The following is a 22,498-nucleotide window of genomic DNA, read 5'->3' on the forward strand; positions in this document are numbered from 1 at the left end:
GTGACTGCAGCCCCTGGGTGACAGTCAGATGCAGAGAACTCATCCAAAGCTTATCCAGAGCCATGTGAAATCCTGCCAGAAGGCTGCTGGTATTGCCAGCTGCAAGCCTAGATGACATTTGCTGAGTTCACTGTAAACAGAGCAGCACAAATTCCAGAAGCCATGTTACAACATTGGTATGTAGGGCAGGGTCACAGGTTGGCTTGTGTTTGAGGCTCTATCTTGGCCTGGCACATTGAGATACATGAACAGAGAGCCCAAGTGATGCCCTGGCTGCTCTTGGTGGAGTCTGGACTTGTCTCAGAACAGGAAACATTCACTTGCCTAAGCATAGTTCTGTTAAGACATCCAATGGCAAATGAACTATGAAAGAACTGCATCTGTCTACAGGTGAACCTGGAGACCAGATGAAATGTCTTAGGACATCCCAGAGAGCAGTAGATGCCCCTAAATGAGCAAATTACTTGAGTCTCATATGCCTCTCCTAGCACACAAGTCAAGGCATTCCACTTGCATCAGCTTCAGTTCAATACAGCCACGTATATAATGCATATTATATGTTATCATAGATGTTCTTGAGTCTCATAAGCCTCTCCTAGCACAAAAGTCAAGGCATTCCACTTTCATCAGCTTCAGTTCAATACAGACACAAATATAATGCATATTATATGTTATCATAGATGTAGCTTGTATGTATAGATCATATATTCACACGAACATGTGTGAGTATATATTTAACACATTCCTCATTACTCTACAGTGTTAGAAAAATGTCTGAAAGGGTGTTTTTTTCCCCTTCCTCTTTAACCAGCCCTGCTGGGTCTCCAAAGCCCAGGGAGCAAACATTGTACTCAGGGTAGGAGAGGCCACAAAGCACCAACTACAGGCAATTACTCCACGTGGCTGGACCAACGAGCTGGGGTCTTGTCCTGCAAGATGTGGTAAAACAGCAGCTTCTGCCTGTTTCCCCTGGGTGTTGAAGTAGAGGTGATGAAATACTGAGAAGTTTTGGAAAACCAAGAGGTTACAGCACGAATTACTCTGCTGGGTCTGCAAAGACTTTTGGTGTGGCCTTGGCCAAATGGTGTAATCAGCGTGTGCTGGTTAATCAGTGTAGTGCCCTGGCCTGTTAAATGGGGACAATATTGTGTCCTTACTGCCATTCATAATTTATCATGTGTGTTTGGACTGTGAGGCTGTAAAAGTGGAGACTTATCAGCTCGGTGCATGAACTCGAGTGCAAAAAAAAAGATCAACTCTCTGGGGAGTTCTGTGGGGCTACTGTAATCAAAATAGTAAATAGTGACTATAAACTACCAGGAGACAGAGAGTCCTGTTGCTGCACAGCACTTGAGACCTGAGTTTTAAATGAAAGCTTCCCAGAATGCCCCAAAGAGTGAATGAAGCTACTTTCTCCATTAACCTTCCCTGCCCATCATTTGGCAGGTTAATTTCTTGGCCTGCGGCCAAATTTATCATTTCAGCAGAAAAACACCTGGTTATGTAGTTTCACCTTGCTTATTTTATGCCAGAGACTTAATTCATTACTGTGCTAACCTGTTCACTCTGTACAACAAACATATTACTACACAGGTGGATTCAATTCTCACTGCACAACATCCATATCATTTCATTTCACCAGGAGCCTTATTTTTTTGCATGCCTATGATCCAGAGGAGGACATGGTGCTGCAAGAAGGACAGGGGGGATGCTCCAGTGCTTTGGGCTATTTATGTGTGGCTTGGAAACCTCCTTTAGCTTGTGCAAGGAGCTTTATTGTCCCTCTGATTGTACCAAGCAGTTTCCCCTGTGATATGATGTGGTATGATACGATATGATACCCCCCCAAAACCAGTGCACTGTGAGGAGCTGCCTGGTTTTGCTTACCCTGAAAAGTGGTGAGGAACCTGAAGTACTTCGGGCACGGGCGCACCACGACTTCTCCCACTTCTGCTTCAGGCCAGCAGGTGATGTTGTCCCATTGCCTCCTGCAGCCTGGGGAAAATAGGAAAATCAGATGATAGGACAAGTGGTGTCTGCTGGATGGAGCAGAGGAACCAGGCAGAGCAGCTGTGCAGAGGTGTGCAGAGCCTGCCACCTTGGTGCAGGCACCTGTAGGAAGGAAAGGCACAGAAGTATTTTCCTTAAAAACGTAGCTGTCAGCTATCCCAGTGCCTGAAGTTTGGAACTGCTGGTGTGTCAAGTTTCCAGAAGCTGGTACAGAAAGAATAGCAGATCTGTGGGAGACCTAGAACCACAGAATCACAGAATGGTTTGGGTTGGAAGGGATCTTAAAGGTCATCTAGACCCACCCCCCTGCCATGGGCAGGGACACCTCCCACCAGCCCAGGCTGCTCCAAGCCCCATCCAACCTGCCCTTCAACACTGCCAGGGATGGGGCAGCCAGAGTTTCCCTGGGCAACCTGGGCCAGGGTCTCACTACCCTCACACTGAATTATTTCCTCCCAATATCCAATCTAAATCTCCCCTCTTTCAGTTTTAATCCATTATCTGTTGTCCTCTCACTACAAGCCCTTGTCCAAAATCCCTCCCCAGCTTTCCTGGAGCCCCTTCAGGCACTGGAAGCTGCTCTCAGGTCTCCCTGGAGCCTTCTCTTCTCCAGGCTGAACACCCCAACTCTCCCAGCCTGGCTCCAGAGCAGAGCTGCTCCAGCCCTTGGATTATATTTGTGGCCTCCTCTGGGCTCTCTCCATGTCCTTACTATGTTGGGGGCTCCAATCAGAGGCAATCTCTCTTCCTCACCTTTACCTCTCCCTGTTGCATTAAAACACCTGGACTGAACATTCCTTCTCTGCTTCCCCCAAATTCCTGTCACCAGCTTTTTCTTTCCCTGGAAATGAGATGATGGTGCAGGGGACACACTGAGCAGGAAGGGGACACTGGTGGCAATCAAGAGATCAGGAGCCAAATCTCTTCCCCAGAAGCAGTTTTTCATCTTAAAAAGGACGAAAAAAGAGGCACACACTACTCCTGGAGACTGAAGAGGGAGAGAGCTGTCACCAGGAGAAGCTCTCAGTGGAAGAGTGAGTACACTCCTAACTATCCAAGCTAGGAATGAAGGTATAACCAATGGAGCTCACTTCAGAGAGAAAGCAGCATTTTGTTAAAATGAAGCATTTTTGGAGATTTTCTGGACAGAAGAAAACCTTTCTGGGAGTCAAAAACCTGCACCAGCTTCCCACAGAGCTCTAGTGGGTTTTTCTGATTTTGCCCTTTTATTTCTGCTTTCTCAAAAGACATTAATGATATCACATAGATGCTACACTGTTGAATAATGCAACATTAGCAACTGAAGCCAAAAGGACTTGGCAGACTTGGATTTAAAAACAAAACAATAACAAAATCAGGCTTGTTTTTGCCTCAACATGTTACATATTTTAGCCTTCTCACTAGAATTTTGAGAACCTTTTTATTTTGCGTTTACATTTCCAACCGACAGTCACTTCAGCTGCTGCCTGGGTTGGATAGATGAGTTGTCACCAGACCTCACTTCTTTATAGCACCTCTGCTCTCGGGTTCTTTGTCATGCCCCAGTAGATTGCAGCACTTCCCCAGTCATGACTAAAGTGCTGCTTTTAAGGACAACAGCAAGAAAAACTAGAAGACGAAGAAGAAAGCTCTGAGAAAATACTTCTCAGACACAAATAAAGGGAACTATGAAAAGCTGCACTTGTTGGCAATTACACCCGGATCTGAAATTCCTCCTTTAAATCAGCTTTTACTACTTGAGCTACTAAAAAGGCTGGTGCCATCATCAGTCTGCCCAGACTGAGGCCGCGTGCTGCTTCGGATCAATAAAGAGAGAGCACAAAAATGCTTTGGAGCTGAAACAAAGATCCCTCAGCTCTTCTTGAACGTTATTTTACAGGTTTTTCCTCTCTTCCTTCTCTCATGAGCAAACAGAAGTTTTGGAATGAAGTCCTGAGGTGGCTTTATCAGAGCCTCAATAATGGAATAACTGACAGTATCTTCCTTGTGAGTGCTCTTCTGTAGTCTTCATTGAAATTCAGATTCCAGGTTTCTAATAACAGGTGCAAAGCTCAATTCCCACAGCATCATATTTATCTGCCACCAAACAGCCAGCAGCTCCAAAATGATTAAGACATGGGATATTCTGCCCATGGAAAGTAGATGGTTTCAGGACAGGATCTTTCATGTTCTGCAGTTGTTTCCTCCATCAACCTCGATAAATCACAGTGCACCCGTTACCTCAGGACAGGTTATAATGCAAAATAAAATACAAGGTGATAGTATCAGATGGCTTTTTAAATGCCCTGAGTTATGCATTGTGAGAAGCTGTGTGATCTGTATCTTTTCCTGTGTTAGCATTTTTCACCCCCACCTGTGAAGTGTGAAAAAAAGCTTTTAGGTGTTCACTTGGGTAACAAAAGCTCTCTCTGATTAAAGTCGAGTGAAGATAGACAAGGCTGCCCTTGCAAGAGGCACAAAGTGGATCTTTACAACTTATTGCCTCTGGAAAGAGTCCTCATACCTGCCTATTAGCTGTTCCAGTACAATTCTTCCTTATTGCCCCCACAGACGTGCTGAGAATATTTGTGCAGCTGCCTGGAAGCGTCTGGGTTGTAAAGGTGGGATGCACAGCCCTAAATTTATGTAGCTAAAAGTCAGATGTGTAAACCTAAAGAAGCCAGTGGAAACCAGAGCTCTGGCTGGCCATTCATGGAAGAATCCTCTTCTCTCCAATAATTAGAAGAGGTCCTGCAGGAGTAATTAGATTTGAATGGATCACAACAATACAAAGATTGATACTTGCAAGACGCTTTGCATTTGCAGGCCAACACTTGCTGCTCACTCTACACTCATCTTGTTACAACATCAGGCAAAATTTGTGCCTGTCCATCCAAACTAGGACACAGGCAACCTTTGTCAAATGGCCTTCCAGGAAATGTTGGGGTTTTTTCTCCAAAACAGGGAGAACTTCAGCTGGCAAACTGCTGGGATCAGGGGGCTGGCAGGCAATATTCAGTCCTGTCAGTGTGATGGATCAATACTTAAGAAAACTATTTGAGTGCAGAAAGAGATGCAGTGTGCCTTGGAAAAAGGAAATTCCTCTCTTCCCTGTGGCATCACTTGGCCTTCATGGATGTAATTAAGGTGACAATTTGTTTTGCTTGATCAAATGATGTTTGGTGATTGCTAAGTGCCTCCCCGTTAATTAATTATAAATATTGTCTTCTACCTTGCACTCAGGATCTGCAGGAAGGAGGCAAAGGTAGGGATCAATCCTCAGCTCAGGCAGCAGCTGCAAATGAGCCAGGAATACACCAACCCTTCAGCTCCACTGCAATCCAAAGAACTGCTCTGCTCATGTGCTTGGTGCCAAAAGCCAAGGAATGCACATTGCCAAGGGGTGTGCTTTGGAAAGGCTCACAGGTGATGAGTCTGGAGAAGCAGTGTGAAAATATGTGACTTTTTCAAGACATTAGCATTTACCACAACCAGGTACACTCTTTAAACTCTTGTCATTATAAATATATATATAACAGTTTGTTTCCTTTTCAATTATTCTAACTGTGACCCCCCAGCACTCATCTTTGCCCTGCAGTTGACTGACTCTCTGTGCTCTCTGGAACCAAATACCTTCCTCTGGAGGGTTGCAGGGAAAAATCCTTCACCACTCTAACAAAGCTGCTTTCTAACCTTATTCAGATGAGCAGATCAAACTGCCCATCACTGCACTGTAAGCCACACAATTAGTGCAATACTAGCAGCCACCTCTCTCCCTCTTGAAGCAACCTCTGTAGTCTTGCTCATGGAATGGGCTGGAGGCTGTTGGCCACGTGTTGGATTTCAAATCTTTACCTCCAGCAGCTCAGCCCCCCTCTTTGCAAGCCAAATACCCCAAGTGCAAGCCAAGGAATGCCTCAACCTGGGCTGGGCTTTGGAGAACCCTCCTCTAAGAGGTTCTGACTCAGAAGAAGTGGCTGAAGACCACTGACACACTGCTGGTTAGGAAACCTTCCTGCAGCTGCAGAAAGCCATAACCTTTTCCAGCGTCTCCACTGCATGTGAATTAAAGCTCAGGCCCTCATTTCCCCTCCCTTTAAAAGGTTAATAGACAGGAAATAGGCCAGTTGTCATGAGGCACAGGTCTACAGTGGTTTGCAGACCTGGCAGACTAGAGCACAGAATCCCATCCCTTTGAGGTGTATCTGCAGGACAGCAAACACCCCAGCACAGCTTAGCTAGGAGGCAGCACAGAATAACTTCCCTTCATGAATAAACATGACTTCCAGAGTTCTGGCACAGCTCTGGGATGTGACAATGCTTGGCTGAGGAAAGAAAGGAAGGGCAGAAAGCTGGTGCCAGGCTTCTCTTTTAACCCAGGTGAACTCCCAGTCCAGAGGAAAAAAAAAAAACAAAAACAAAGCCCTTTCAGCACATCTCTCATCACACCAAATTTTCCCTAGTGAATGGGGTCACTCCTGGTCTTTTCTGAAAGACATTCACACTCAAGACTTTTGATCTACAATGCTGAGAGGCAAAGGTGCCCAGCTGATGTCTGGGGTGCCTTGGGATCTCTGTGTGCTTCTCACTACCCACAGGGAGAGAGCAGCAAGGCAAAGAAAGGTGCAGCTTGATTAAGCCAAGCTGAGATGTCACTGGGTGCCATCACAGGCTGGTTTGATTGCAATGGAAACTCATTTTCATTCCAATTTGACCCCAGCAGGAAGTTTCCAACCTCTCTGGAGTTAGGACTGTAAATTGCTGTCGGGTGACATTTATTCTCTCATGGACAAGCTCAGAAGTGCAGCCTGGGTGCTCATCTGTGGTTTCCCCAGTTGGGTCTCATAATGATCATTGCATCAGCCTTCTTGTCCCAGCAGAGCACTAAGCTTTTGCCTGACTGAAGAAAACAGAACCCAAAAGATGATCTACTAACTTGGTTCCAGACAGGCAGTTTGAACTCAACACAGCCCAAGAAAACCCACCCCAAGCCTTGAGTCATTACTACTGCCCCTGACTTCAATAAGCAGAGACTTCCTGAATCAGGGATAATCTTCTATTTAAATGTTCGAAGTTATATGTAATTTTTAAAAAAGCACCTCAGATAGATTCTTTTTTTTTTTTTTTTTTTTTTTTTTTTTTTTTTTTTTTTTTTTTTTTTTTTTTTTTTTTTTTTTTTTTTTTTTTTTTTTTTTTTTTTTTTTTTTTTTTTTTTTTTTTTTTTTTTTTTTTTTTTTTTTTTTTTTTTTTTTTTTTTTTTTTTTTTTTTTTTTTTTTTTTTTTTTTTTTTTTTTTTTTTTTTTTTTTTTTTTTTTTTTTTTTTTTTTTTTTTTTTTTTTTTTTTTTTTTTTTTTTTTTTTTTTTTTTTTTTTTTTTTTTTTTTTTTTTTTTTTTTTTTTTTTTTTTTTTTTTTTTTTTTTTTTTTTTTTTTTTTTTTTTTTTTTTTTTTTTTTTTTTTTTTTTTTTTTTTTTTTTTTTTTTTTTTTTTTTTTGCTTTCCCCCCACAAATCTTTTAAATTAAATGCAGTTTGATTTTGCTTCTGAACCCATGGACATTTTTAAAATTCACAACCTCCTGGGCCAAGGGAACAGCTCAAGTGTCTCCTTGAAAGAAAAAAAAATCCACTTTTTTTCTGAATTCACTTTGAATCTGCTCATTGCTGGTTTCATCAGGAATTTCCTGGGTCTTTCTACAAAGAAAGAAACATTCAAAACCTAACCAAAATCTCCCTTTCCCTGGGGAGAAAAAACATAAAATCCTCTTTCATATCCCTCCTCAGGCATCTCTTTTTCAAGCTGAAGTGTTCTTGCCTATTCAGTTGCTCCTCGGATGGAAGCAGTTCCTTTTCATTTCTCCCTTGTACCTTTGGTGTTTTTAATTCTCCCCCATCCTGCCCTGCCCTGCCCTTGCAGAATAGGGTTTTATTTTATTTTTCTGTGACAGATTGGGCTTGACCAGGTCCAGCTTGGCTTCAGGATTTCACTAAATGAACGTCCCCAACCTTTCCCTGCAAAATTCAACCCTTTCCCTCCTGTATTCACTGCTGTGCCCTCCTCCACCCCAGCCCCACTCATACACCCAAGCATCCTGCAGGCATCTCCCCTCCCCCAGCTCCATCTCATCACCTTTTTATTTTTAACAACACTGACAGAGCTCTCTGAAGCAAACTCATCCCCTCGGAGCTCCCCTTTTAACCTCCTATGGCTTTGCATGTCATTTGGATGTGTTTTTGCCTCTCCCATTTGCCTGCTCTCACTCCAGCACCAGTGGCAGGATGTGACACAGAAACCACCAAGCTGAAGGAAAAGCACAGTCCTGCCAGGACATGCAAATTCTTTTTTTCTATATTGTTGGGGAATAGATCTCTAACAGCCAAGAGGAGAAGGACTTGGGGTGATGGTAGATGAAAAGTTCAACGTGAGCAGGGAATGTGAACTGGAGCCCAGAAAGCAACTGTGTCCTGGGCTGCATCAGAAGAAGTGTGGCCAGCAGGGCCAGGGAGGAGATTCTCCCCCTCTTCTCAGCTCTCCTTAGACCTCACCTGGTGTGCATGGATGTGGGTCTACTGGGAAGAGCCCAGAGGAGGTCATGAAGATAATATGAGGGCTGGAGCAGCTCTGCTCTGGAGCCAGGCTGAGGGAGTTGGGGTGTTCAGCCAGGAGAAGAGAAGGCTCCAGGGAGACCTTAGAGCACCTTCCAGTGCCTGAAGGGGCTCCAGGAAAGCTGGGGAGGGACTTGAGACAAGGGCTTGTAGTGAGAGGACAAGGGGTAATGGTTTTGAACTGAAGGAGGGGAGACTGAGGTCAGACATTAGGAAGAAATTCTTTCCTGTGAGGGTGGTGAGACCCTGGCCCAGGTTGCCCAGAGAAGCTGTGGCTGCCCCATCCCTGGCAGTGTTGAAGGGCAGGTTGGATGGGGCTTGGAGCAGCCTGGGCTGCTGGGAGGTGTCCCTGCCCATGCAGGGGGTTGGAACTGAATGATCATTAAGGTCCCTTCCAACCCAGACCATTCTGTGATTCTATGATACAATTTATTCACCCCTCCACTGACAATTTGCATAGTCAATTCAGCAGAAAATAGGCTTGGTGAACCACAGACAGCAAAAAGGATCCCCAGATGGAGGGTCAGTGAAAAGAGTTTACCTTGGACTTTGACTCAATATCTGTGGCAAGACAAAGAGATTGATTTCATTTGTCCCACTCTGTGTACATGCTGGACAGTAACAACAATGTTGTTATGTGCTGTAAAGACTGGTCTGCACTTCTGCAGTGGCTTCCAGTAGAAGCTGTCCAAGCACTCACCAGGAAATGCTAAAAGACTTCTTTCTTCCTAAATGTTACAGAAGTTTGACTCCAAGACTTCTGAAGGAAACCTCACCTTAAGCCTCCAGCCTGAGTCATTCTAAACAGTGTGAAAGAAATCACCAGAGCCTATTTCTAGAGGATTATTTCTAAGCACCAAAATCCCATGAGTTTTACCATCATCAACATTTACTAGGGAACAAGTTTAAAAAAAAAAGCTTCTAATCTTTCAGCCTTTTTTAAACCAACAAACTAAATAAACACTTAAATTTTTTCATCCCTCCAGATCACTCTTTTCATAAATCAAACTGGAGAGCTGAGCCCTTCTGCCTAATTCCAGAACATGTAAACTGAAAGAGAAGATCCAAGATTTCAGACACAGATTTGCACAGTGGGCTGCCAAAAACATAACTGAGCCCCTCTCCAGCATCTAAACAAGAGATAGATCTCCAGTGCTCTGGCATGGAGCATGCTTAAAGGACTACTTGAGGGCTTCCTCATTATTCACTCAAATGTCTCTGCTCTTCCAGAAGTTGCAAAAAAGTGGATGTAAAGAGAACCAGGCTTTGAATTTAGGTACCTACTCTTCTTGGGTCTTCCCATGGTGCCACCTCCAGACTCCACTGCTGAGTTTAAACCAGTAGCTTTTTGTTAACAAAACCATCCATCTTCATGTATGTGAAGGTGTGAAGGTGTAAGGAGCCACATGAGACCTTGGCAGGTCTCAGGGACCTATGACCACCTTGACACAGCCAAAAAAGGCAGCATCTCCCCAGCTAGTGCTGAGTGGTCCACCCACCCCTTTCTCCACCCTGCTGTGTGTGCCACCACCAGTGCTTGAGCTGCCAGGAAGTTCCTGTTCTACTGATGGAGCACCTGGAGAGCTGCTGATAACTGGTCTGTCACACAAACCCAACCAACACATCATCTCTCCCAGCCTTATGCAACTGGAAGGTGAGAATTCACTTGAACTTTTTCAAGCAAGGAACTATTAATTATTTCTGATCTTACTGCATCATAAGCAGATGGTGATGAATAAACAGACTCCTAATTTAAACTTCATTAACGTTTTTCCAGCTTGACTTTTAATATCCATATGTTCACTGCTTCTTCTCCCATCAAAAAAGCTTTGACTTCTTCAAGGGAGACTGACAAAAGAACCCCCAGCTCCAAATTTGGCTTTTCAAACCAGCCTCTGCTCTAGGTCTTTGGAACAGCAAAAGCAGGGCTTGGAGTTTAAACATGGGCCACTTTGTGTGAAAAAGGTGATGATTTTACAATCACAGAATGGTTTGGGTTGGAAAGGACCTTAAAGATCATCTAGTTCCAACTCCCCTGGGTTTCCAAATTCCCTGTGCAACCCATGCCAGTGTCTCACCACCATCAAGGAGAAGAATTTCTTCCTAACATCCAATCTCAATCTCCTCTCTTCCAGCTTAAAACTGTTCCACTCATCCTATCACTCCCTGCCCTTGTCCCAAGTCCCTCCCCAGCTTTCCTGGAGCCCCCTCAGGCACTGGAAGGTGCTCTCAGGTCTCCCTGGAGCCTTCTCTTCTCCAGGCTGAACACCCCAACTCTCCCAGCCTGGCTCCAGAGCAGAGCTGCTCCAGCCCTCTGAACATCTTTGTGGCCTCCTCTGGACTCCCTCCAACAGCTCCATGTCCTTCCTGTGTTGGGGACCTCAGAACTGAACACAGCACTGCAGGGGGGTCTCAAAAGAGTGGAGTAGAGGGGGAGAATCCCCTCCCTGGCCCTGCTGGCCACACTTCTTTAGATGCAGCCCAGGACACAGTTAGCTTGTAAGTGCACATTGCCAGCTCATGATGAGCTTCTTACCAACCAACACCCCCAACTCCTTCTCTTTAAGTCTGTTCTCAATCCATTCTCTCCCAGCCTGGATTTGTCCTTGGGATGATCTTTCAGGACCTCTATTTTCCACACCAAGTGTGAAGAATGTACAAGTTAAGCAGATAGGCACAGGAATGGGGGGGGAGGAGAGGGAGTTTGAACTATTTCCTTTCATGTTTTCCACTCTTACTGCTTTTGGATTGGGTTTCAGATCCTGTGTGCAAGACAGACAGGTCTAGATTGCAATTCTAGAGTGCAGTGCTGAAGGTACTTGAGGTATCAGAAGCACCTTGACTGTAGCAGCTCCTTGATGGTTATTGGCAATTGTCACTGGCACTTAAAAGATTATCTCAGCTACCTCCAGGCTGCTGAACTGTGGGGCATAGGCAGACAAAATGCTGCTCCAACTCTGTGAGACACTGAGAGCCTCCAGCTGTGAAGTTCTGAGCTTGTTTCACTTGCACTTAACTTCAAGAATTTAGGATCCAAATGAAGCCAAAGGTCTTCCCTTTTGGAGGGAAAAAACCCCAAACAATAAAACCCAACAAACAAAAAGTCCTGAAAAATCCCCAAGTGATGGAAGTCCAACAAAGGGAAATGCAAAGTCCTGCACTTGGGAAGCACTAATGCCATGCACCCTTTTGGGGTGGAGAGAAGCTCCTGGAGGACAGCAAGTTGAACAAGATCTAGCAACGTGCCCTTGTCCCAAAGCAGGTGGCTGCTATCTTGGGCTGAATTAGGAGAAGTGTTGCCAGCAGGTCAAGGCAGGTGATTCTTCTCCTCTGCTCAGCACTGCTGAGACTCTTCTGGAATATTGGGTCCAAGTCTGGACATCCCCAGACAAGAGACATGCACATACTAGGAGGAAGTCCAGCAAAGGGCTGTGAAGAAGAAGAAAGGACTGCAACACCTCACATAGAAGGAAGGGATGAGAGAGCTGGGAGCTTTAAGCAGGGGTTTGAATTAGATCATATCAAGAGATCCCTGCCAACCTCCATGGCTTTGTGGTACTAAGCCAAGCAACTATGTTGATGCACAAAACCACATCCAATCTGCTCAGGTGATCAGGCTGGTTTAAAGGTCTCACCTCTCTCTTCTTGATTTTTTTTCCCTCGTGCTCAAACTTCCTTGTCATTACAGAAAACTCTAAAACTGGGCCTGCATTCCTGTGCCCCAGTGCTGCCTGATACTCCCACCACTGTCCATGGGGGCTGCCTTCAGTACAATGACACGTGTCCTGCACAGCAGCAGAGTCTCCAGAGCTGCTCATCCCACCTACGAACAACTCACGGTACCTTGTTCAACTGTCATCCCTAAATTACTCCACTGCTTCTGAAAGAGTATCTGATTGCAGAGGGAGTTGATTAGCAATAATGGGATTAAAAAGATAATGAGCTGAGCTGGTCAACCCAGACCTGATTGCTTCCCTTGGCTTTTTTTTTAAAAAAAGAGAAGGTTATTTAAAAAATAATAATAAAATGATTTGGGTTCTTCAGGGGAAGCTGAACTGTTTATAAACTCCAGCCACAAAGATTTGAAGCTTTTTAAAAACCAAAACCAAACCCCAAACCCTCTGTGGCCTGGGGTTTTTACATTAAAAAAGCAAATGGAAGTCAACAAGAAGCAAGGCAGTGGTGAGACCTGCCTTGCAGCAAAGCTCAGGAGCAGGAGCTCAGCCACACCACACTGAGAGAGATGTGCCTCTAGCTGTGGGCCTGGAAGGCAAAAGTCCCTCCAGCTATTCCCTCCTAAACCTTGGGAGAACTTCCCTACTGCTGCTCACTGTATTATCAGCTATACAGTCCTGAGTACAGATGCCCTGGCTGAGAAAGTCTCTGGAGTGAAAACCTGGCTTTCAGATTGCCTTGGTCACTTTTGAAACATGCTTGGAAGCACTGTGAAAATAATGCAGAGCACTGAGGAACTCTATTTGTTGTAAACCCCTAAAATTACTAAGTGCTTTGGAGAAGCCCAGGCTGTGGAACTGCCTCATTTATTTGTTTTACATTGCCGTGGTTGGAGATTCCAGCAGAGAGGCAGCCCTGTATGGTCAGAGAGCCAAGACAAAGGGAAAGAAAAGAGCCAAAGAGCTCAGGGCAGCAGCTGCTGTCTGCAAAGCAGCTCTCAAAAGCCTCTCATCACACTTGTCCAGCAGGGTGGCAGAGAGAGCTCTCACTGAAGGTGTTCAGATCCTGGGACCGACCTGGCTGAACTGACCCTGCAGCTGCTCAGACAGGAATCCCACAGGCACTGGCTGATGAAAATTTGGGAACCCTTTGCAAACTGTAGCTGAACCTCCAAAGCTGGCCTGTTGCCAGCTGCTTTCAGGACATGGACCTTGCAAAGAGCAGCTCTGCAGGGACACCGGGGGTGCAACTGCACAAAGATGCTACCAAGCTAAATGACCCAGCTCTTCTACAGGATGGAGCATTCAGGACTTGAGCTCCTGCCTCTGCATACCCATTCCAGCACTGGATTGCTTGGCAGTGGGATATAAGGCAATGTGGCTTTCTATGTGTTAGATATAACTTCAGCATCCCCAAGGAACTCCCTGAACAGCTCCTGGGAAAACATCATCCACAAAAATCTGCACCCACAGCCATTGCAGACTGATGTACAACACTATGGACAGATTTATTTGGGAGAAGGGAGGTGAAGAAGGAGAAGAGGCAACCTAACCTGAATTACATGAAGTTTCTTTTTTGGGCTGTTATTTCTCCCCAGATACCTAGTAGCTTCCTGTGAATTTTAAATTGTGGGTGTTGTCAAAATATTCCACTGCCTGTTCCTCTGTCTGCCCACAGTGGTTTTGTAAGTCCCAGTAATAAAATGGAATCATGGACTCATGAAATCACAGAATGGTTTGGTTTGGAAGGGACCTTAAAGATCATCTATGGATCTCCAAGGCAGGGAACACCAGGACACAAACCATCTGTGGAGTGTGGTTATTTCCAACACAGCTCAGCTCACTTAGAATCTCTTCAGAGTAAACAAAGATCTTGTCAACAGGCAAGACAATTTGAAAGTCATTCATCACATCCTGAAAGAGATGCCCACACTTGGTCAGACTACCCTAGAGTCACCTAAGATCAAGTGAAAGAAATCCCCCACCCAAGGTTGTTCCCCTGCAATGGTTATTTGTCCTTGTGAAACAAAATGGTCTCAGTCTACTTAGTCTTGATTTTAATGGCCAAGGATCCAATTTTGCACTGAATCACAACTGTCAGTTTATGGTTTTGCTGGTTACTTCAGCACAGAGGTAAAAGGGTAACAGGGCAGAGGACAGTTCTGATGATGAAATCCAATCCTGGGCTGCAACACACAACTGCATCCCACACTCCCTTTCATAAACACAGCAAGCTCTGCCACCAGGTCAATAAAACTCTCCTTCCTGCAGCCCTCCAGAAAGGCTGCTCAGTATCCTCTGATGGTTACAAGCTTCCTTTATAAAGCCCAGACTTTGATCTCACAGCCGTTTGATTCTCCTGTGTACACACTGCCAGCCTCAACTGGTCTTCCCTGCTGTTTTCTCTCTAGCTGTACCTTCTGCAGCCCTTCCCATGCTGAAAAGCTGACTTCTTCCCATCAGAAATGGTCATGCTTTTGTGACCCCTGTGTCTCTCCTGTGTCCCTGTAAAAGTCACAGAATCACAGAATGGTTTGGGTTGGAAGGGACCTTAAAGATCATCTAGATCCAAGCCCCCTGCATGGGCAGGGACACCTCCCACCAGCCCAGGCTGCTCCAAGCCCCATCCAACCTGCCCTTCAACACTGCCAGGGATGGGGCAGCCACAGCTTCCCTGGGCAACCTGATCCAGGGCCTCATCACCCTCATAGGAAAGAATTTCTTACTAATATCTAGAAACACAAGATCATAGAATCTGCTGAGTTGGAAGGGACCCATCAGGATCATCAAGTCCAACTCCTGTCCCTGTGTAGGGCACCCCAAGAATCACACCATGTGCCTGAGAGCATCATCCAAACACTTCTGATTTAAATCTACCTCTTCTTTTTGAACCTGTTCCACCTCATCACACATGTCATTGTACAAGTCCCTCCCCACCTTTCTTTTAGGCCCCCTTCAGGTACTGGAAAGCTGCTATAATCTATCCAAAATCTTGGAAAGGGAAATTTCAAGCAAACTTTTAATCAAATGTGGGTAACTTCACAGATACTGAATCACATTCCTAATAAAGAATACAGAGTATTCCATCCTGCTAATATGAAACAGCAGTCCTGTGGTTCAAGGACACCAGGAACAGCAATTGGCACCTACTACCAGCTCTGGAAACACAGAGGTTTAACTTGGAAAAAAAGCAACAATGTCACCCACTGTAAGGAGTGGGTCTGTGAAGATAAAACATTAAAGATAGATGTTCTTGTTTATCAGTTCAAACCTATCTGCTTATCCTGAGCCAGTGATCAGTCCCAGCACTACTATCAGGTGTTCTTAAGAGGTGACTAATCTATCTGACACATCAAATTACCCCTGTGATTAAGCCCCTCTGATCAATACAATGGATAATGGCTTCTAAACAAAGCTTTATTACCAGGCTGCACCGAAACGCTGTGTTTCCTTATTTCCACTCATTTAATTAGAAAGGATAAGTAATTGGTTGTTAAACCTCCAGTGATTTTCTTTTTGCTAAAAGGATGTGGAATGCACAGAAGGCAACACACCTCCCTGGGCATCTATCAAGGTATTACACTACAGATGGCAGGGAATCTCACCAGCTTTCCATTCTTCTTCTCCAGGGGACAGAACTGTGGTCAGATTATATTTGTTTTCCTGGCAGTTTTACTGGGATTTTTTCTGTCCAGCAACACTCAGACTCAACAGTTACCTCTCTTATCAACACCTTCATAAGGTTTCTCACCAACAAACTTCCCCCTCAACCCCAACTGTCAAAGCTCAAAGTTTTAGTTTGCACCTGTGCTCAGCTCCATTGATCGAGCTGTGGAGCCTCACGCCAGGAAAACAACATTTCTTTTGATCTACTTGTGCTCACACACTCTGTGCCTTGAACACTCCCAGGGGGAAACACACCCCATTTAGGTACATTGGAGTTACCTGTCCACACCACTTTCAAAACTGACTTCTCCATAAGATGACTGACCCAGTTGAGAGCCAATGCTTTGGAGATGCTGGTTTCTCTCTGTTGATTGCAAAGGCAGCCTTGAGTGTCCAGCTAAGGGTCAGGTACTGAGCTCTTCACACCTGCTGATGTTTTGGGGCAAACAATTTACATTCTAAAATTTGTTTGGACAAATGTTGTGCCCCTACACACACTTGCTCCACATTGATTTCATCTACAACCACTTCAACCAAGGACATGCAGACATACACAAACATCATCTGCCCTGACCTCAGGTTAATGTAGCAGATACAGTCCCCATGGATAAAAACCACTTTATAGTGCTCACAACTGCAGTTTCTGAATCTGTTTCATTTAATGACTACAGGGAGTGACTGGTGGAAATGTAAAATTATCCCAGTCCAATATTTCAGCCTGCCAAGGGAGGTGGTGGAGTCACCATCCTTGGATGTATTAAAGAAATGGGTAGATGAGGAACTTCAGAGCAGGCTCTAGTGGCTGAGATTGTAGGTTCTGTGTTTGTGGGTTGTTTTTTTGGGGGTGTGGTTTTGTGGAGTTTGGGGTACTTTGGGGTTGTTGTTTTCCTTGTTTGGTAGTTTGGGGTTTTGCTTAATTTTGGGTTTTGGTGGTTTTTTTTGTTTGGACTCAGTGATCTCAGAGGTCTTTTCCAACCATGACTATTCTGTGATTCTGTGATTATGAAAAACATACTCCAAAGGATTTTTTTTTATACTTGCCAGTGCTTGGGCATTAAGGGCTTGCAATACAACTGAGTGTGGTTTTACACCAGAACTGGGAAAAAATATTTCCAATGGTTTAATTCAGCAGAAAGAAGAAAAAAAAAAACAACAAAGCAAAACAACAAAAACTGTTTTGGATTAAACTTTCTAATGAGAAAAATAATAATCTTGAAAAAGCAGGAAAAAAATACATCAAGTATTTATTATTTCATTTTGAATGTACTGTATTTAATTGAATTTCGTTAAATATCCATGAAAGTGAAATTAAGCATTTAGTTGGTTTTCAGATGGAGCTTTTTAACTACTCTGACATTTCCCTTTAGTGGATTCCAGGAGAACATTTCTTCAAATTGCTCCATTTAACTGTACAGGGACACTTGAAATAGTCTCTGAATCAAAGAAAACCACATCTTAGCAGATAAAAGCAGAGGCCAAAAGCCACCCTTGAGTTCAGCAAAGCTCCTTCAGGGCTCAGTCTGCAGCCTTAACTGCAAGGAATGCCAAGGGGGAGGGGATGAGAAGACACCCTCTTCCACATTTTCCTCTTTCAGGAGGTGGGATACGTAGAATCACAGAATTGTTTGAGCTGGAAAAGACCTTTAAGATCATTAAGTCCAAGTGTTAACCCAGCCCTGCCAAGGCCACCACTAAACCATGTCCCTGAACACCACATCTAGGCAGCTTCTAACACCTCCAGGGATGGGGGCTTCAGAACCTCCCTGGGCAGCCTGGGCCAGTGTTTGATGCACAAGTATCAAGCAGGTTATGTATCTTCCCACCCCTTCCCCCAGCAGTGTGACCCCTTGTTTCCGAGCCTGACAGGCTCCCACTGGTCCCTACACCTCCTTTACTCATTAAACCAGGACCTGTAACTTGAGAGAGGGATGTGGAGAGGAAGAGGTCCAACCCAATGGCTCACTCTTGGGTCTTTGACAGCACTGCTGCGGGATGGGATGGGCCAACACCAAAACCAAAAGCTTTCTCTTCCAGTCACACTAACTCTACAAGTTAAGACCCTTCATGGGTGGATGTGTCAGAATTTTCCAAGCTCTGTGCAGGCTGCCCACAGGGGAATTGTGCTAGCACAGAGACTGTCAACATCTCCCACCCGTGTCCTGTCTCGCAGGTTGGTCTGCAGCTCCTCTGCTCACAGCAACATCCTGAAGCTTATCTCCTCCTCTGAATCCCCATGTACCTGAGGTGGGGTGTGCCATGGCTGCCCCTCAAGGGAGGAACAGCTCCATGGCTGCTGCCAAAGGCTGGGATGGAGAAGCCTTGGGAGTCTGGAGAGCAAAGGTGGCATTGTTGACCTGGTGCCCCTCTCACGGCCACTGAGGCAGGGAGTGGGTTAAGGGGACAGGAGAACCTTCCAGGATGATTGTCCAATCTTGTGTGTGCTCCATGTCATGAGAACAAGAAGAATATCACAGCCACCTGACCCAACTCCATAGATACCTTGCAACCTTAGAGCACAACTTTCCTTCCTCTGCTTTGCCACCAGAACAGGAGGCATTTTGGCAGGAGGACAGGAGGACTGTTCAGGTCAATGGAAGGAGAAGGTTGCCAGGACTCCTACTGAAGCAAACCAAGGTCTGTGAGAACGCTGGGTTTTCAGATTCCAGGGAAAAATTGGTTAAGGCACTTCCAGTTCAGAGAGAGGGATGGCTGGCTGTGATTAAACACACCCAGACACCTAAGCTAGGCTGATCCAGTGAGTGGTTCCCTGCGAGCTCTTCAAACTCTTGGTTGATTGAATCCTACTTAGAAGTTGTTATTTCTTTCCCTCCCAATGTAAAACCTCAGCACCAGTGGAAGTGACCATCCTGATCCAGCAGCAGAAGGGGTGAGAAATGGCACAGGCAAGGCGGGTGTGAGGCTGAGTGATGTTGGCTTGCAGGCCAGGGAGAGAAGGAAGGGTCTCCATACCTGAGGTCTGGTTTTCCCCAGTGAGCTCTGCCAGGCACTGGCTCCGTTCCTCTTCAATCTCCTGCATGATGCTGCACTCCGGGCGTGTGCTGGAGGCCTGCAGACAGGGCAGAGAAGGAGAGAGTCAGCAAAACCCTGCTGCCCTCAGAGATGAGTTCCCGGGGTTTCATGGCCACCTGAGCTCTCCAGGACCACTGCACAAAGAGGAGATACACCCAGCCAATGTTGATGTTTGCTTGAGAGAAGGGAGTGTAACCCAGAGCCTGCTAAATACACAGCATTTACTTCCATGCTTTCCTTAAAAAAAACCCAAATCAACCTTTTTTCTTTTTTTTTTTTTCTGATCATCAGGAGCAATTCACCTTCTTCATGCTCTGGGAACCCTGACTGACCTAACACCACCAGCTATCTAGGGCAGGAAGACGGCAGCTTTAATATTCATGGCAGGAGCAGAGGGACCTGTGTTTACACGGTTTATTCCCTCCCTTCTCATGTGGGCTGCCTCCTGGCCCATGCTAATTCAAAGCAAAACAAAACCCCAAATCAAATCTGATGCAGATTAGGAGATCAAGGAGCTAAAAAGCAGGAAATTCCCAGTGACAAGACTTTTCCCCTCAAGTGGCTGCTCCTCAGTCAGACCTAATTATAGTGTGTTTGCAATACGACAGCGGCTATAAATGTTCAGGTAATTAACCATGGACTCCTTACAACATGTAATTCATTCATGATTCAATCATAAAATGTGCAAACGACAATTTATGCTCCAAAAAAGAACAAGGAGCTGGACAATGGGTCACTTAACACAGTGTCCCCTGGCTACCAACAGGTTCTGAGCTTGGAGGGCACCTCTGGCTTCATGACTACGGTGACTGCCAGCAGAAATGGAGGTCCCATCACACATGGCACTCCACAAACCCCCATCTTCTTCAAAGAGATTAGAAATAGAAGGAAGAAACCTGTTGAGAAGCTCAGCTGCAAAGAGAAGGTGAGAGGGGAATGATGTAAAGAGAGCAGAAGTCTCAGCTGAGTTTATACCATCACTGTTCAATGTGATGCAGCAAAAACCACGAGTCAGGTGAGCTGCAGGGACAGGTTTTGAGGAGAGGGGAAGAGCTGTTCCCTGTAAGTCATTGGCTCAGTGCCCACTCTTGCTGGATTTTGGAAAGGGCAAATATTTTCATCAGAAAGAGGCAGAGAAAAACAAACAAACAAATAAAACAACCTTCCCATGTCTCATTTCAAAATGTGTGAGAAATTTCTCTATCCAACTATTTGCCAGATAAGTTTGTAAGACAGAAGGCCCAGAAATCTTTTGAAGGAACAATTGTTTGATGTTAATCGTGCTTTGGATTAAAATGATAAGTTAGCATATTATATTTATTCTCACCACTTCTTATTAACTAAACCTGCTCTCTTCCCTGTTTCACCACATCTTGTTCAGACTATAATTTCCTTCAGGTTGGGAATGGGCCTTGATTAGTAACATTTAAACAATTAATCATGCAGTTTTCTAGTCAAAAACAAAAATAAAAACCAAACATGAGAAGTGGGGAGAGGGAGAATTGTTTGGAGTTGTCTTGGTATTAAAATGTTTCTTTTTCCTAAAGGGAAACAGATCTTAGGAAATATTATCTTGGCTCATTTAAAATACTATTGATTCATTTTGGTTTGCTTTACAGTGCTTCTTGCCTTTTTATTTTAACCTTAAAAAAGCATGAGGAGAAGCCTGAGAGATTTGCAGAACCCTTGCTGTAAAAATAAAGATTGAAATGTTTTCATAACATTCAGACTTTTCCAAAGAAAAGGCTTAACTCTCTGGACTGAAACAATTGCCAAATTCATCTCCCATCTATAAATAACTCCAGTTTTCACTTTATAAATTAATTCATACAGCTCTACCTTTGATCAGGGCTGGCAAAGTGCTCTGCACTTCTACAACATGTTTAGGTGGGGTTTTTTCCTGCAGTACATTTTCTACCTACCCCATTAGCAAGTACCTCACTGCCACATCCTCCCTTCACTAAAAATGAAGGCCTCAGTTGGTTAATTGCATATTTACTTCAACAACCCATTGCTTACTTTTCAGCAAATATTTTATCACCTTTCAAGACCACAATGAGGCCAACCCATCATTAGCACTCCCAAGATAGATTCAGGTAAACTTGATTAGAGATGTCATTTTAAAAGTACATTTTTTTCATCCAGTCCAAGAGGAAAGACATCTGTGTTAGGCAAACCACTGGAAAAAAGAGTGTCCAACACCCAAAATACCAAAATACAGGTGATCTTGGCTTTTGTAGTGGTCCTGCTGCCCTGCTGTGAGCTTTTAAGCAGGGTGGGTGGCTCCATTGACTGAAGGAATATTTAGATGCTTCACTGATTTCAGGCAGAGCCAGGAACTGAGGTGGGATTGAGTCTCCCAAATAGAGGCATCTACCAACAGATCTCATTCCAGGAGGCATGGATCCATGCAAATCTTATGTTGGATCTGCCAGTGCCAAAACAGCTGCCTCATATATAGGAAGCTCTCCAGAGCAGCACTAGATAGGTAAAAGCAAAAAGAAAGCTTAGATGTAACACCAAGTTGGGCCTGAGGGTAGGAAGGCTCTGCAGAAGGACCTGGACAGAATGGATAGATGGGCTGAGGCCAATTATATGAGGTTCAACAAGGCCAAGTGCAGGGTCTTGCTCTAGGGTCAAAACAACCCCACAAAATGCTCCAGGCTTGGGGAAGAATGGCTGAAAAGTGCCTGGAAGAAAAGGACCTGGGGGTGGTGGTCCACAGGAGCTGAATATGAGCCAGTATGTGCCCAGGTGGCCAGGAGTGCCAACAGCATCCTGGCTTCTATCAGCAATAGTGTGGCCAGCAGGAGCAGGGCAGGGATCATACCCCTGGGCTGGGCCCTGCTGAGGCTGCACCCCAAAACCTGGGGGCAGGGCTGGGCCCCTCAGGACAAGGAGGACATGGAGGGGCTGGAGCGTGTCCAGAGAAGGGCAAGGGAGCTGGGGAAGGGGCTGGAGCACAAGGCTGAGCAGGAGCAGCTGAGGGAGCTGGGGGTGTCCAGCCTGGAGCAAAGGAGGCTGAGGGGAGACCTGCTGGCTCTGCAGCTGCCTGAGAGGAGGTTGGAGCCAGGGGGGTCGGGCTCTGCTCCCCAGGAACAAGGGATGGGACAAGAGGAACCGGCCTCAGGTTGTGCCAGGGGAGGTGGAGGTTGGATATCAGGAAACATCTCTTTACTGAAAAGGTTGTCAGACCCTGGCCCAGGCTGCCCAGGGAGGTGCTGGAGTTCCCATCCCTGCAGGTGTTTAAAAGCCACATAGATGTGGTGCTGAGGGACATGGTTTAGTGGTGGCCTGGGCAGGGCTGGGATAATGACTGAGCTTGATCATCTTAAGGGTCCTTTCCAACCTAAATGATTCCATAAACAAACAAAAAACCAACGTGGACTGTATCTCACCTCCTCTGTCAGTGGGACACATCTTCCTTTATTTTAGCTGGGTAAACACTTCACATTGAGTCTGAAGGGACTTGTACCATTCCTTGTAGTCCACAGAGAGTGAGGGAACACCAGCTCTGAAGGCATCCATCACACTCCA

At 45.2% G+C, this 22,498-nt stretch overlaps 1 protein-coding gene across 2 annotated transcripts in view; it reads right to left on the bottom strand.

The window, feature by feature from the left end:
• VIPR1 (vasoactive intestinal peptide receptor 1) overlaps positions 1-19,007 on the bottom strand; it is a 70,513-nt gene extending 51,506 nt beyond the window's left edge. The window contains exons 1-2 of one of the 2 annotated variants that reach the window (XM_009994625.1): positions 18,902-19,007; positions 1,888-1,995 (exon numbers count right to left, since the gene is read on the bottom strand). In XM_009994625.1, coding sequence (XP_009992927.1) covers positions 1,888-1,995; positions 18,902-18,968 — 175 coding nt within the window. In that variant the 5' untranslated portion in view covers positions 18,969-19,007. The remainder of the gene's footprint in view (positions 1-1,887; positions 1,996-18,901) is intronic. The other variant, XM_009994633.1, reaches the window with a different exon arrangement.
• Between the last annotated feature and the right edge of the window lie 3,491 nt (positions 19,008-22,498).

Source organism: Chaetura pelagica, unplaced genomic scaffold (genome assembly GCF_000747805.2).
Source record: "Chaetura pelagica isolate M959 unplaced genomic scaffold, ChaPel_1.0 scaffold130, whole genome shotgun sequence".
NCBI classification, from domain to species: domain Eukaryota; kingdom Metazoa; phylum Chordata; class Aves; order Apodiformes; family Apodidae; genus Chaetura; species Chaetura pelagica.